At 38.1% G+C, this 16,324-nt stretch overlaps 1 protein-coding gene across 1 annotated transcript in view; it reads right to left on the bottom strand.

The window, feature by feature from the left end:
- RGS22 (regulator of G protein signaling 22) overlaps window positions 1-15,580 on the bottom strand; it is a 172,967-nt gene extending 157,387 nt beyond the window's left edge. The window contains exons 1-3 of the mRNA XM_029222809.1: window positions 15,541-15,580; window positions 15,007-15,035; window positions 1,388-1,450 (exon numbers count right to left, since the gene is read on the bottom strand). Coding sequence (XP_029078642.1) covers window positions 1,388-1,450; window positions 15,007-15,035; window positions 15,541-15,565 — 117 coding nt within the window. The 5' untranslated portion in view covers window positions 15,566-15,580. The remainder of the gene's footprint in view (window positions 1-1,387; window positions 1,451-15,006; window positions 15,036-15,540) is intronic.
- Window positions 15,581-16,324: the final 744 nt, after the last annotated feature.

Raw genomic sequence — 16,324 nt, 5'->3', positions numbered from 1 at the left:
TGCAGAGCCTAGAGGAAAGACTACATAATCCAGAAGAGCAAAATTCCGACAACTTTGTGACTGCTGGGTTTTTTATAATATACAATTAGACAACGAAAGTTGAAGAGTCAGACCACAAAACAATCTCCAGGGGTGTCCTGCAATGTGGCTCAAGCCTGATGCTGGAAGGGGAGAGCGTGGCTTGGTGTCTCAACCTGACCCCCATAATGGTCCCAAACACCTAGCATGCAAGTGGAGGAGAAATCCCAAATTCTTTTTGGAAAAAAGGAAACACAACAAACATGCACGCATAGATACATACATATACACAAAAGCTAATCTAGACAAAAAAATACATCTAATACGTTCCCTTCAAAAATCATTTTCAGTGGTTGGGCTTTAAGAGATTACTCATTTTAGGGTTCAGTCCCTTTAAAATTATTTGTGACTTTTTATATTTCATATTTTGCCTAGTAAGAATTTGAATGAAAAAAGTTTCCATAACAATAATAAAAACCTTTTATTATCTAACTTTCTTTCATCTGACATTCCTGATGAACTTTATTTCTATACAACAGCATAAGTGTTTTTTTTTGTTTGTTTGTTTGTTTTTGTGTGTGTGGTACACGGGCCTCTCACTGTTGTGGCCTCTCCTGCTGCTGAGCACAGGCTCCGGACACGCAGGCCCAGTGGCCCTGGCTCACGGGCCCAGCCGCTCCGCGGCATGTGGGATCCTCCTGGACCGGGGCACGAACCCACGTCCCCTGCATCGGCAGGTGGACTCCCAACCGCTGCGCCACCAGGGAAGCCCAGTATAAGTGTTTTTAATGCATCCCCATTTCACTTTTTCTAAATCCCTCAATACTTAACTCTACCAGTCACAGCTGTCTAAGACCAAAAATCTCTTATTTGGCATCTACCTATGTTACACCAACGTCTCGAGTCTTATTTACTATCGATATAAAACGCTAGTTTCCTTAAACACAAATTCCACTTTAATATCTGTCCAAGAGGATGACAATAATTGCCTAGAGGCAAGAAATTCAGTTTCTTAAATTTTTTTTATATTCTCTCCTTATCACCTCAGTTCAAAGTGTAAAATGATACCCAAATACAACTGTATCTGATTTTGTACAGAATGCTTTTGATTGTTCGAAAAATTCCAGGTTTTTTTTTCTTTTCTTTATTTATTTACTTTTATTGTAGTATAACTGACCCAGCTTCTTCAATTCTCAAATATGATTCAAACCCAAATGATTAACTCCATAAAAAGGCAAAACTTTATCTAAATGCTTTAATTAGTATTTAAAAAAATATCATCCCTGATAACTTTGTTTCACAAGATAATCCAGTGTTTACAATATTTTGCTTTGACAATATATTCCACAGAACATAATAATATACTCACTGGAAGGCTTAGGAATTCATTAAAGTAGTCCACAAGGAAATCATCTGTTGCCAAAGAATCTTCCTGCAAAAAAAACAGAAACAATATTATGCTTACACTAAAATGTCTTAAAACATGCCAATATTATTCTCTAATTCTGATACCAACAGAGTATAATGTAGATCTTCAAATCGTTTTCAGTCAGTCAAGAGTGAACCCTCACTATAAATGGAACACAGTGTTACAATCTCTGGAAGGAAGAAATAAGAAAATAGAATGGAGCATCCTCTTAAAAGGCCTTGCCACTTGTACTTAGCTGGAAAACAGAACACATGAGAAATACAGCACGATGCTTAAAGAAACGTCAACAAGTACAAAATACTACACACAGCAAATTTCCCATGGACTTATTAAAAATATTTATTTCATAAAAATAAAGGCAGAGTCAATAAAGACAGAACCAGTGTTTGGGGTTAAGATGAAACTCAGAATGAAGAATTTCATGAATTGCCTAAAAGAAGTGATAAACTAAGTGAAGAAAATATTCCACTGCCTCCCCCTTAGAATGAGACAGTTTTAGTAATCTGGGTCCTGCGTAACTTTTGCATGAAGAAACTTTCACAATGCATGTGTTCTAAGAATAAGGACTGTATACATTTTTTTCCCATAACTATCTCATCCACCAACATAGTCACTTTTAAAGTTGGCAAAATTGGAAAGCCACTGCCAATAACAAAGTCTCTCTTCCAAATAAAACACCTTATTTTATTAGTAATTGTTTCTATTGTGTCAAAAGCACATCATCACATACCCTGTTGTACAGTACGTGTGTTTATTTTGTTATTCATAATTATATTTCAGTTTCACAAATCTAACATGAAAGTTGACAATATGACACAATGCTATTATTTCCATATGGCTGATTATTTTCTTCTTATACAGGTCAACTTTTAAAAATTTGTTGAAGTATAGTGTGAAAGTATAAGGAAGATATTATAGTATATTAACACCTACTTTGGAAAACAGATTTTCAGGGTAGTTTCTTTAAGTAATTGCAGTATCAGAATAGAGTTATGAACAATCACTTATAGGATTTATATCAAAGAACTTAGTAAAGATCTGAACTGGTTAGAACAACAACTAAGGATTTAGTTTACTAAAAATCTCAGCTGATTAAAACAACAACAATATAAAACTCAGGATCTCACAAACATACTACCCTCATAGTGGTACTTTAGTAATACATGCTCAAAAAAATTCTGATTGGCAAAGGTCAAATACAGCAGAACAAGGCAGATAACATTTGGTGGAGGCTAAAAGTCTAATCAGCTTTCGAATTTCACCTTTCAGAGTTACTTTAATTTTCATTTAGCAACCTAATAAAGAATTCAATAAATATTTTTAGGATTTCCTGGGTAAATTTCCTAGGTAAAGGCATTGTACTACAATAAGGGTGGCCAAATTTTACACTACTGGGCTCATGATCAAAAATCCACAGATGGGAAAGTTGAGTATTTTAAATTAGTAACTGTAATGGAGTACAGTCCCTGTTAGTTTTTCTAAAATAGTCATTTTGTTTTTAATTTTTAGCTATAAAACAAAATGTGTATTTCATAAATACACATAGACCTAAATGTCACCTAGAATTTGGTCAGTCACATTGCCAGAAATTTCTAGAGAATCCTCAGATTCATTTCCAGATGCCTCACACTTCTAAGAGACTCTAATCAATGCTTTCCAAGCCACCTGTGATGAAGTTCCTGTTTTGTTTTGTTTTCTCCCTAACCGATTTCAGACAGATAACTTTTGTAAAATACAATAAGAATGAATTATTAGAAAGTGAAATAAAAATATACATAATACAAGCCCAACATTTTTATTATTAAATTCAATACTCTGTCAAATTACTGTAAGGTTTCTAAACATTTACTCTCAATTTCTGAACTCATCTCCGGATAGATGGACAGGAGTTCTCAGGTGGTACCAGCCCACACACCTGACTCCAGCAGCAATGCCCTAACCCTTGGTAAGCAATTGCTCTCAGCTCCCTCAGGTCCTCCTGAGGCACCACACGAGAGGGCATTCCCTGGGTGTTCAGTCACATCCTCAGTTTGCACTTACAACCACGGACATTATTATCCAAATACATCAAAATCTGTATTTCTTTTCTGAAACTGTGTATTAATTTCTACCAATATTAAACATAAGTGTTTCTGCTGATATCAGGGCAGTTAGTTCCACAATGGAAATAAGTGTAGCCTTCAAGTGCCATCTGCTCAATCCTCTTGTCACACGTTAATGGGAAGTCCTGCACCTCTCTAAATAATTGAGCATATTTTCCCACTGCAGTTTCTAGTTCACTGTGTTCTGATATCTTGTCACATCAGTAAAAAAGTCTTGTGAACCTATGAGGATCTGATAAACCCTTTATTCTCCAAACCCTTTAGTTTAAAAAAAATTTTTTTAAGGCCTTGATCTGGAGAAGCAGCTCAGTTACTCTCAATAAATTTCCACAATCCAGTCACTTGGCTGTAGTAAAATGAACTAAGTCTCCATATTCAGGTTTAATATCTTCCAAATAACCACTAAACTGGTGATGGTTAGTGGTACAATCAAGAAGAAAACTGAGTTACAATCAATTCCTCCATTACATCATTCCATGAACCTCGCTGCAAATTTTGCAACACAGATTCTCTGCAGAATGATGCAATGGAAGGCAGGAACACTTTTTCAGAATTGGATGCACTCTTAAAAAACCTGTTTTTTCATGTATTACAGGTGTGCCATCTGTGAAAGTGAAGTCAGCTTTTCCATTTTTAGTCCAAACTTCTCAAATTTCTTCCTGACAGAGGGTTAAACAAAATAGTTTATATGTGCCTGCTAATTATAATAGGTAAAAAATTTTATTGCTTAAAATATCATTTTGCTGGACTCTCAAATGAGATAAACTACAATTTCTTCACAACTCTAAAAGATGCAAGATATACAGAGCCCTTCTAAACAAGGAAGAGGAAATGAGATAAATACAGACAAAAACCATAGTCCAAGAAAGAATACAATACATACCATAAGAAAATTACAACATAAAACGTTTCCTCCCAAAGGAGGGAAAGATATTATTTGGTAGGGGGAATCAGAAAAGAATCAAGTGGGGAAAATGGCATTTGAATTGTATTTCAAATAACTTCAAATTCTATATTTAGAAGTATACACATGAGAGGCAATAATGCAGAGTAAAGAGAGAAATGCATGAGGAAAGACAGGTTGGAAAGCAAAACATAGTAAAGGTAATCAGTTAGCTAATGGCACAACTAGAAAAATAATCCAAGTTTCCAACTTCCTTTTAAGCCATTCACACATTAGCCAAAGCCATTCATCTAATTTCCAATGCAGAATCCTGAACTGACACACTTTAGACTGGGAATGCTATCATCGATCAGGAGATAGGTATAATTTTGGAAATAAGGTCTAAGCCTATCAGGATGGACCTATTTTTGCTTCTTCTTCCTAAAGTACATATAAATTCTTTCTTTTCTCCTTTCTAAACAGGCCAGTCACTAGACCAGAGCCTCCCACCCGGTATGGCCATGACACGTGGTGGTGTGCAGACAATGGAATTCAATGGGTCAAGTGAAAGTGGACCTCTTCAGACCTCAAGGCTACCAGGCACAGTCAGGGATGGCTGGTGCTCCCAGGATGGTGACCTCTGGTTGTGAGCAAACTTGTTTGGGACTCCTCAGATCCAACTCCTTTCCCTGGAGTCTGTGATTTATCAGCCACATCCCACACCCAGACACTGAGCATAGCCAGAGAGCTGCTCAAGCCCCTGGACATGGATTTATTAGCTAGCTGCAGAGCATACCACTGCGCTATGAAGCTGCTGGAGGAGTTTCTGTTTGAGATGTCCAAGAAGACAGTTCACAGCCAAAAGGTGTTAACAGCCTGAAGGAAAGGGGGAGGGGAGACCCTGGAAGGATGATGGCCCCAAATCTGGCCTTCACATACAACAGATATTTCTGTCTACTGGCAACTGATGGATCCTTGTAGTAGTATACCAGCTAGATACAAGGCAATCACTTGAAAAATATATGCATATACTATATTATAGAGTTTCATCATTATTTTGAAATAACTGAAACATTTTATTGACTTCTAAATTTGTTTTTCCTAAGAATTTTTAACATTATATTTGTCATGAAAAGAGGGAGTACTGTTAAATTTAAAATTTAATTTCAACTTCTGCAGTTTTGAATGGTTGTAAAAAAGTCTAAAAAATGTTAATACCTATCAGGAGATACAGTTTCTCACCAAGAGAGACTATACAAGAATATTAAAAGATCAACATTGAAAGTCTTGATTAGAAATTACATACAGTCATCTCAAGAATAAAACCTAATATTAAAAAGTTATGCACCTCAGGGGACTGCCCTGGTGGTCCAGTGGTTAAGAATCTTCCTTCCAATGCAGGGGACGTGGGTTCGATCCCTGGTCAGGGAATTAAGATCCCACATGCTGAGGGGCAACTAAGCCCGTGCGCCACAACTAGAGAGCCCCGCGTACCACGACGACAGAGCCCAAGCAGTCTGGAGCCCACATGCCACAACTACTGAGCCCACGCCCTCTGGAGCCCACATGCCACAACTAGAGAGAAGCCCATGCACCACAACTAGAGAGAAGCCTGCGTGCTACAACGAAGACCCCGTGCACTGCAACGAAGAGCCTGTGCACCACAACGAAGAGCTCACGTGCCAAAACGAAATGATCCCACATGCCACAACTAAGACCTGATGCAGCCAAAAATAAATAAATAAATAAATAAAAATTTTTTTAAAAGTTATGTGCATCAAAAAAGGAAATTAGGAAAATAATTCATTTCAGTAGCAGAGAAAAGAATAACAACCAAGGAGGCAAAGACTTGTATACTGAACTAAAAAACTGCTGAAAGCAATTAGAGAAGATATAAATAAATGGAAACACATGCCATGTTCATGGACTGAAAGACCATATTGCTAAGATGACAATACTACCCAAAGCAATCTACAGATTTAATACACTCTCCATCAAAATCCCAATGCCTTTTTTTTTTTTTGCAGAAATGAAAAACCCATCCTAAAATTCACAATGAATTTCAAGGGACTGCAAACATCCAAAATAATATTGAAAAAGAACAAAAACTGAAGGATTCATATATCCTGATTTCAACACTTACTACAAAACTACAGTTATCAAAATAAAGTGGTACTGGCATAAAGACAGACATACAGACCATTGGAATAGAAAAGAGTCCAGAAATAAATCCTCTCATATATGGTCAAATAATTTTCAACAAGGGTGCCATGACAATCCAGTGGAGAAAGCACATTCTTTTCAACAAATGGTGCTAGGAAAACTGGATAGCCACATGCCAAAGAATGAAGTTGGACCTTTCCCTCATACCATATACAAAAATTAACTCAAAATGGATCAAAGACCTAAACATAAGGGCTAAAACTATAAAATACTTAGAAGAAAACATAAGGATAAACCTTCATGACCTTGGATTTGGCAATGGATTCTTAAATATAACATCTAAAGCATGAGCAAAAAATAAATAAATAAATGGGACTTCATGAAAATTAAAAACTTTTGAATCAAAGGACTCTACTAGGAAAGTAAAAAGACACACTACAGAATGTGAGAAAATATTTGCAAATCATATAGCTGATAAGGGTTTAATATCCAGAATATATAAAGAACTAAGCTAGAAAAAGATAAAAAACCACAAATTTTTTAACGGGAAAAGGACTTGAATAGACATTTCTCCAAAGAAGATATACAAATGGTCAATAAGCACATGAAAAGATACTCAACAACAATAGCAACAAGAGAATGCAAATCAAAACCACAACAAGATATCACTTCACATCTACTAGGATGGCTATGATTTTTTTAAAAAAATGAAAATAACATGTGCTGGTGAGAATGTGGAGAAATTGGAACCCTTGTGCATTACTGACAGGAATGTGAAATGGTACAGCCACCATTCCTCAAAAAGTTAAACATATAATTACCATATAATCCAGCAATCTACTTCTGGGTATAAGAAGAACTGAAAGCAGGGTCTCATACAGATATTTGTACACCTGTGTTCCTAGCACCATTATTCACAATAGCCAAAAGGTGGAAATAACCCAAATGTTCACTGATGTGTGAAAGGATAAACAAAATATGGTATGTATATATAATGGAATATTATTCAGCCTTAAAAAGGAATGAAATTCTGATACATGCAATGACATGGATGATCCTTGAAAATGTCAGGCTAAATGACATAAGCCGTACACAGAAGGACAAATATTGCATTATTCCACTTATATGAGTTACCTAGACTAGGCAAATCCATAAAGACAGAAAGCAGAATAATGGTAACTGGAGGCTAGAGGAGGGGTAATGGGAAGTTATTGTTTAAAGGGTACAGAGTTTCAGTTTGGGATGATGAAAAAGTTCTAGAGATGGATAGTGGTGATGGTTACACAATGTGAATGTGCTTAATGACATTGAAATCATACACTTAAAATGGTTAAAATGTTAAGTTTAATTTTATGTATATTTTACCACAATAAAAAATTATGTACATGCCAGAATCATGCAACAACATGGAGAATCTCAAAAACAGTATGCTGAGCAAAAGTAATTTTACGCAAAAGAAAACTAACTGTATGATTCCGTTTGTATGAATTTGAATCTATAATCCAATGGTGAAAAAATAGGACAGTGGTCTTTGGGGAATGGAGGAAGAATCAACTGGAAGGAGGCATGAAAGGACTTTCTAAGATTATGGAAATGTTCTATATTTGATGGAGGTTTGGATTACACAGGTGTATACATTTGTCAAAATTTGTCAAATGGGACTCAAAAGTTTTCCATTTCCCTGTGCATAAGTTTTACCTCAACATAAGAACCATAAACTAATATTGAACACTAGTTTATGATATAAAATGCTGAAATATTTAGGGGTGATCTGTATCATATCAATGTCTGCAGCTTATACTCTGAAATGCATAAAAAAATAAAATGGATAAATGGTGTGATGGACAGACGGACAGAAACATGAAAAAGCAAATGTAGCAAAATGTTAATAACTGTGAAACCTTGGTGATGGGTATATAGGTATTCACCATACAGTTCTTTTAACTCTCCTATATGTTTAAATTTTTTTCATTAAAAAAATGTTGGCATGGGGGGACTTACGTACAAGGAAACAATATCATGTTTCTCTGCACCTACGACAGCCTTCTTAGCCTCCTGTGTACTAAATGACAGATCCCAAATCATTATCATCACATCTAGAATCAGTCCCTGGTTATCTGACAATCTTCTGACCACTACCCTGCAATCCCATGCACTAATGGTCAGACCCCTGGGACCTCTGCTTCACCCTTCTGCCCATAACATGCCAAACCTCATCTTCCTATCTCTCCTTATCACCATTACAGTATAGATCAATCTTCCTAACAACACCACAATCAACACAAGAGTTCCACCTGTCTCCCAATCCCCCATCCTTTTCTAACACACAAAAAAAATGGCTTATGATGAATGCAATTTGGTTCCTGCCCAACTGTCTAGCCTCATCTCATACTGCCATGCTCCAGTCATAGCAATTTTTTTAATAGTTTGCACCTTGGCACATGCTGACTATTCTACTTGGAAAATCTTTTCTCCTCTAAAAGAAGAGAAGAAATGTGATGTTTCCCCTATGATATGCTTCCCCTATAGTAACTTTTAATACTTCAGACTATAATTGTGTGTTTAGATATCTCACTCTCTGGACTGTGAATTTCTGGAGGAAAAAGACTGTTTCTTACTCACTTTGAAAATTCCCAATACTAAAAGATCTGGAAAAGAATATATATGTATAACTGAATCACTTTGCTGTACTCCTGAAACTGACATATCACTGTAAATAAACTATAGCTCAATAAAAAAAAATCCCAATGCTTCAGATAATAGATGCTTACACTTTTGTTGAGTGAATGTTTGAATGATTATACTGAGGACATGAAACCTAGAGAAGAGACTGATAACCTAAGAAAGACTCTAATAAAGCAACATCAATAAAATAAAAAGCACAGATGTTGCCAAAAAAGAAAAACAAAAAGAGAGCACAAGGGGAAACAAACTTCACAAAGTGGCTTACTGAAAGTGTATCTTGCATAGATCCAAGGCACTCTGGAAACTTAAGAGCCAAAAGCCCATTTATCAGATCCTCATGGGATCGCAAAATTGTATATTGTATTATGAATATAGTTTATGAAGGAAGGAGAAAATATGAGTGGCTCAAGCAATGAAGAACAAAAGTATGGATCTCCTTTTATACCAAAGGTTATCATCACATATTACAATCAGCATCTACCCAGCGGTACTTTTCCATTTGGTTTCTGTTCTCACGCTCTCTCCTGGAAGAAATTCTCAAAGGCTGGAGAAGGTAAAGGAAGCTCTCAATTCCCTTTTTATCCAATCACACTGTCTAATTATACCTACCTGGCTTCAGTCAATTCATTTGGCGAAATACGCTAAGGCTTTCTCCCTGTACAAAAGTTCTTACAATCTGATATCCTAATTTAAAAGAGTATCTCAACACTCTTTATCACCTTTTCTCCCATGCCACACCTTACCTACGGATAGAAAGCTTCTCTAAATGTGCTTTTGGTTCAAACCTCAAAATTCATACTTAAATATAAACTGTGTGTCCTCATTAAAGGCCACCTCGCTAATCAGAAGGTATACAACTTTTGGGAATAGTGACAGACAGTGTGTGTCCCCAGTAGTGCCTAATACAATGAGAAGTGCAAGTTGTTGCTTAAAAATACACTTGTTGACTATCATATTGATGGAACGTCTAACGCACTTTCTGCAGTTCCAAAAAGCATTAGAGAATTTGATTCCAACCAGAGAACTGGACTCCACAGAGATGGAAGGATTCCAAACTGCTTACACTTTCCAAAGGACCTCTAGGACCAGTCTCAGTTTCCAAATGACTTGTTGGAAACACTTCTCGCACCTCGCTCTGCACCCTGTTAAAAGAAAGTGAGCAGGGAAGCAGGATGGTACCTCCATCCACCTGCCCCTACCCTCCACCACTTCCACATAACGCCACCTAGCGTGTCAACCGAGTGTGCTCTCACAGTTCATTCAACGGACTGATGTGCAGTCAGCCGTATTTACAATCTGAAAAGACAAATACCAATTGGTCATTAATGTTCATATAATTAGACAGTCTTTTTCATGAGGACTGGAACATATGGATTTTTTTGCATATTACATTAGAATAATGAGAATATCCTCATGCTTGGGAAATGCTCTGTGTTTATAATAAATTCATTCACCCTATACAAATAACAGAATATGAATTTAAACAGACTAAAGATTAACTAAAAATAAATACCATTTTTAACAAGTAAAATACAGAAAATACTGCTTGAAACTAGTCTCAATTTTATGGTATAAATAAAGAGCATCTGCTTTTTTATAAAAACTCTTTTCTTTTTTAAATGGCATCTGCTTTTAAAGTTGAAACTGTGAGTTTTATATATCAGAAATCCTTCAACAAAATAGATCATTATACTACAAAATTTTTACTCTACAAAGACTATTTTTGAAGCATGACATATCTGCATAAATTTTTAAGGCACAATAAAAAAATATTATTTTGAATTTAAAGAGTCAAGTACTTAAGTCTTTAATACTAATTTATTTTCTATTTTAAAGTCAAAAAGAATTTTAGGGGTCACTCTAAAATTTAAACTTTTCTCAATGTATACCTAACACATAATCAAATCTCAATGTATCATAAAGCGGTCTGAACTCTAATATTCTTGCTATGACAGATTTATATTTCAATTTTTATGGAATATGAAAAAGAGTATGGCATTGAGGGAAGTAATGAAGAGAAGCATTCACTTTATCACTTTTATTATTTGAATTATTTACAGGAATGTTTTTATACATTGCTTATATAATTAAAAATATATCCCCAAAGGAACTAATGAGAAAACTGAATATGTAAGATTTTTGTATATATTTTCCCTGAGAAAATTATCAAAGACCAAAGTTAATAAAGACACTAAAGTAGAAAAAATGCTACTTAAAAATGCTAAAGTAGAAAATATAGAATATATATCAAATGAAGCTTTGCAAAAAATTGATAAGTGAAGCAATTACACTAATTTATCAATCATCTAATAACATATTCTGGGAACTGTGCTATTAACTATAGGGAATATTAAGGTGTACTGAGTCATAACACTAGCCCTCCAAGAGTTCACAATTTTGTTAAGAAATTGCAAAATTTACAAACAAAAAGTTAAAATATATACAAGGCAATGTGTCCCTGACAACAAATGATTTATTCTAAATGTTATTCTCTCATTTGAAGACGTAAGGTTAAAATATTTTGCAGACATACTTAATAGCACTGTAGTTTTTTAGATCACTGGTTGTGGAAATGCAATAAGCAAAAAGTGCCTATGACTATGGAAGCACTTTATATTAGAATAGGACTCTGCTGCCAGTAATGGAAAACCAAGATAACACTATTTAAATAACACAAAAGTTTATTTCTCTCATGTAATTATAAGCAGTTCAGAACTGGCATACTGGCTTCCCAACATATCAGGAACCCAGGCTCCTTTGATCTTGTGACTGTGCCATCCTCAAGATGCCACTTCTACCTCAGGATCCAAGATGACTGCTTCAGCTCCAGGATCACATCCTCATTTCAGCCAGCAAGAAACAAGACGAAGGGCATGTTCTCTCCCTTTACATTTATCTGAGTATTACAGTTAGAATGACACAGGTTCTAATGGTGGCCTGACCAGTTACTAGCTGTGTGACCCAGGGGTTAGTTATTTAATGTCTGTAAACATCAGCTTTTCAGAAGTATGACACAACACTTCTGCTTACATTCTATTGTAAGCAGAATTTGGTTACATTTAGCTGCAAGGGAGGCTAGAAAATGTTGTAATTATTTTGGAGAGTAATATGTCTGGTATGTATTATGGAAAATGGTAGAATGGATTTTGGGGAACCAGAGATCTCTGTCACACAATTTCTTCTAAAAATATTGAGAAAAAAATACTTTTATACTTCTGTAAAACAGATAAATATTATGTGCAAGACATATGAATTAAATAATCTATAGATAATGCTTGGTGAGCATATGAATTTGAGGATCTGGTCACAAACTGGTCACAACTGAAAGCTGCACAGGGCTCAAAGGCAATCTGGATGATTTTAGGTTGGAAAGGTTTCATGGAGGAGATGAGCTGAAACTTGAAGCATGTGCAAGACTGTGAAATGGATGGGGAAGGGCAACTGAGACAAAACTCAACAGCAAAGGCAACGAAGCAAGCAGGGCAGTTTGGCTGGAGCAGAGGACATGCGGAAGTACTTTATAAACCTAAAATGGTATGAACATTGTCTTTATCACATAGAAAGTATTGGAAGGTAAGGTTTAAAGAAGGCTGAAACGTTGTAGGAAAGATTTTGAATGCTAAAGGGAGGCTTTTGACATTGTGGCTCTGCCAGTTACTAGATGTGTGGCCCCAATCCAAGTTAGTTAGCCTCTGTGAACACTGACTTCCTCATCTGTGAAATGTGGGTGTTAATAACCACCTAATAGAGTTGTTTTGAGGTTAAATATTAACATGCAGCCAGCATTCAGTAAATAGTAGGATTAATAAAGCTCTGAGTAATTGAGTAACATGGTAATTTTTTAAAGAGTTAACAGCAATCTGATAGCCAAGGTAGGACTGATGAGAGAAGGAAAAATATAAAGGCAGAGCAAAGCCACAGCAAGTAATCCAGCATAGCTGACGCGCAGGAGTCTGCTCTTTAAGCCTTAGGCAAAGGAAAATTGAAGTTGGCAGAGGGAATATTGGAGGCAGTGATATCTGGGAAGACTACTGCCAAAGTCCATGCTCAGGGATGAGGGCCTGAATAAGACAGTGCTGAGGATGGAGAAAAAGATCTGGCTATGAAAGGAACCTGCTAAATGACTGCAGGTGGGAGGTGAAGAAAAGGGAAGAAAGGTTCTGATGTGGGTGACTGAATGGTCAGTGGCATCATTAACCAAAATAAGAAAAAGAGGAAGAAAGATAGAATGGGGTGGGGTGATTAATTCACTTTAGACTACTGCAGTGATGCAGGGACATCCAGATGATGTAGGTGTCCAATAACCCAATAAATACAGAGTTCTAGCATCATAAGAGGTGTGTGGGCTGGAGATGTGTAGATTTGGGAGTCCTGTGAAATAAGAGTAGCTGAAGCCATAGGAGGAGAAGAGGAGTCCTCCCAGAGAATCCTGAAGAAGGTCAACACTTTCATGGGTAAGGAAGAAAGAGAAGCCAGAAAGGGGGACATAAAAATGAGAGATGGGAGAACTGGGAGACAGTGGTACAAAGAAACCAAGAGAAAGTGTAGTGGCTAATAGAATCTTCAAGATGTTATGAGTTCCCATAAGTTGGGAAAAGACCTGGAGAGGTTAGCAGACAGCTCAAAGGGTAATGTCGCTGGGTGCTTGTCAGAGGGTTTGTGCTGGAGTTGTATGGGAAAGAGTTATCTCCAGAAACGCTTACCTACCTCCTGCTGATGTGAAGAACAGTTCAGGAAGCAGATTAAGAAATATGCCACTACACTGAGTGATGCCAAGGCAACAGGAAGATGGTTGGAGTTTCTGACACACTCTTTGTGCCTCTATTTTGGTCTCCCTCTCTCAGTGGTGGACCAAAGGTCTGGAAGGGTGAAAGTGGAAAGTACTAGCAAATGAAGCTAGCAGAGAGCCTCCATTTTCATAGCCCCTACTAGACTGTGAACTTTTGGAGACTTATCCTCAGCATCTAGCACTGCACTGTGAATATAGAGGTGCTCACGTTTTTTGAATAAAAAGTCAAAAGCAAATAAGATAATTGACCAAGAAGAGAAATAAGTGCTGTAGGACGTAAGCAAATAATCTAGAGAAGTGGTTAGAACTGCTGGAATCAAATCTTAGTAGGAATGAGGCTCTACTGCCTCCTAGGTAATGTATAAACTTGGGCAAGTTCCTTAAATACACTGCGGGAACCACAGCAGAGCCCACCACCCTAGATATAGCACTCGCCTAAATGACAACAATTACAATGTACTTGGCCAAGTACTTATTATTACTCAACTCTCCAGAAGTCTGACCTAAGAACATACTTAGCACATTTTTAAAGGAATTACAACTGTAAATAGACCACTTGTTATCAATCAATGCCACCTACTAATGTTTACTGTAACCAGGAATGCTCAGCCCCATCACAATAAAACCATGGAGATGAAGTCTACCTCTCATGGAGTCATTAACAAGTTCAGCAAAATTAAATGAGGCCATTTATGTAAAACAACTTTAACAATGAATAGCATCCACCATAAAAGTCAGATGGCCCCTTCTTAAAAATGTATCTGTTAAAAAATAAGCAATTCTTGTACTCAGCACCCTTGTTATGAAATGGAAGCCTCTATTATACTCATTTGGCAAAAAGAAGAAAAGAAACAGCTTTTTCTTTCAATGATCTATGATTTGCTATTTTTTTAAAAAAGCCAAGAAAAGAAAAAGTAGCCCTCTAAATTGTACTTACAAATCCTTCTTCTGTAATAGTTGGTGGCTCTGAAACAAGATAAAATACTACATTATCTCACTGAAATCTGATTTCCTTTTAAAGTAAATGAAATAATTTGAGACAGCACTTAGCCCAGCTTTATACGTGGGCAAGCTCAGTAAAATCTTGGCCCTCTGTTCATTTTCTGCACATGGACTGAATTTTAAGTTGGAATTCAAGGTGGAAGTGGGAAGGAAAGGTCTCTGGAATTCAGCTTGGTCACTAATTGACTGTGACCCTGGAGTTAACCTTAATAGACGGAGGCCTCCATTACTCCCGCTGCAAAACGGAGAATTAAGCAAGATAAAATAGGACGGGGCCAACGAAGCACTAGGAAAAGGGTGAGGGGTTAAATTCCTTACAAAATGCGGTGAGAGTACTCTGGAGCCCGTGCTACGGGACGCATGGGCAAAGAAGGAAACCCAGAGGCGGTGCGCAGTGGGGCCGCTCCGCGGGCGAGAGCAGCGGCCCGCGCACCTCGGCCCCGACACCGACCCCGGCCGCCCCACCTACCGGCGGTGAGCCGCCTCTCGGTCATGCCGCCGCCGCTGCCCGCGCCCCCGTCACCCGTGCGGGAACGGATGACGACGCGGAGCGGCGCTCGGCGCCGGACTGCGCCGGCCGCTGTGGCCCCGCCCGGCCCGAGTTACTATGGAGCTGAGACAATGCGGGCGCCGAGCAGCGGGCAGTCACGCGCCTTTCGGGCCCCCCGGGGCCGAGGAAGGTACCACGTCTGCTCCCGCCCGTCCTCCTTCGGGCCAGGACCCGGCCCCGCCGCCAACGGCTGCGGAACGACGGGCGCCCAGACCCCGGCGCTGCCACCGCTAGGGCCCTGGAGACGCATCGCCCTTAGAGCCCGAACTAGCTGGGGTCTCGTTCCTGTGGTGACTGCTGCTGAGGCCTGCTCTCCCCGCACAAGCTCCCGCACAAGCTCCGCCCACACCGTCCACAGTAAGAAAAGACCGGCTCCGAGCGGGTGCGGGGATGGAGGGCCCTCTGGCTAGTCCTGGGAAGACGAGGAAGGAAGAGTTTTCTAGATACCGAAGGAGGGGGAGTCCTCGCCACACACAGCTCTTGAGCGCGTTCAGTTCTATGAATGCCTGTATAAAAAGTTAAATATTCACGTGCTTTAGGAACCAGATTTTCCTCACACTTTTCCTCCAATCGGTTAGGGCAGCCAAATTCTCAAGATAGCTAAGATTTTAAAATTACCGAAGGAATCATGAAGAGGGGACAATATACTGAGGTTGCCCATAGTGTATGTTCCCGGAAAAGTTATGATAGAGGAGTTTAAGTG

Source organism: Monodon monoceros, unplaced genomic scaffold, assembly GCF_005190385.1.
Source record: "Monodon monoceros isolate NGI ecotype Baffin Bay Population unplaced genomic scaffold, NGI_Narwhal_1 Super_Scaffold_14, whole genome shotgun sequence".
In the NCBI taxonomy this organism is placed as follows: Eukaryota; Metazoa; Chordata; class Mammalia; order Artiodactyla; family Monodontidae; genus Monodon; species Monodon monoceros.
This window is presented reverse-complemented; position numbering and strand designations above follow the sequence as displayed.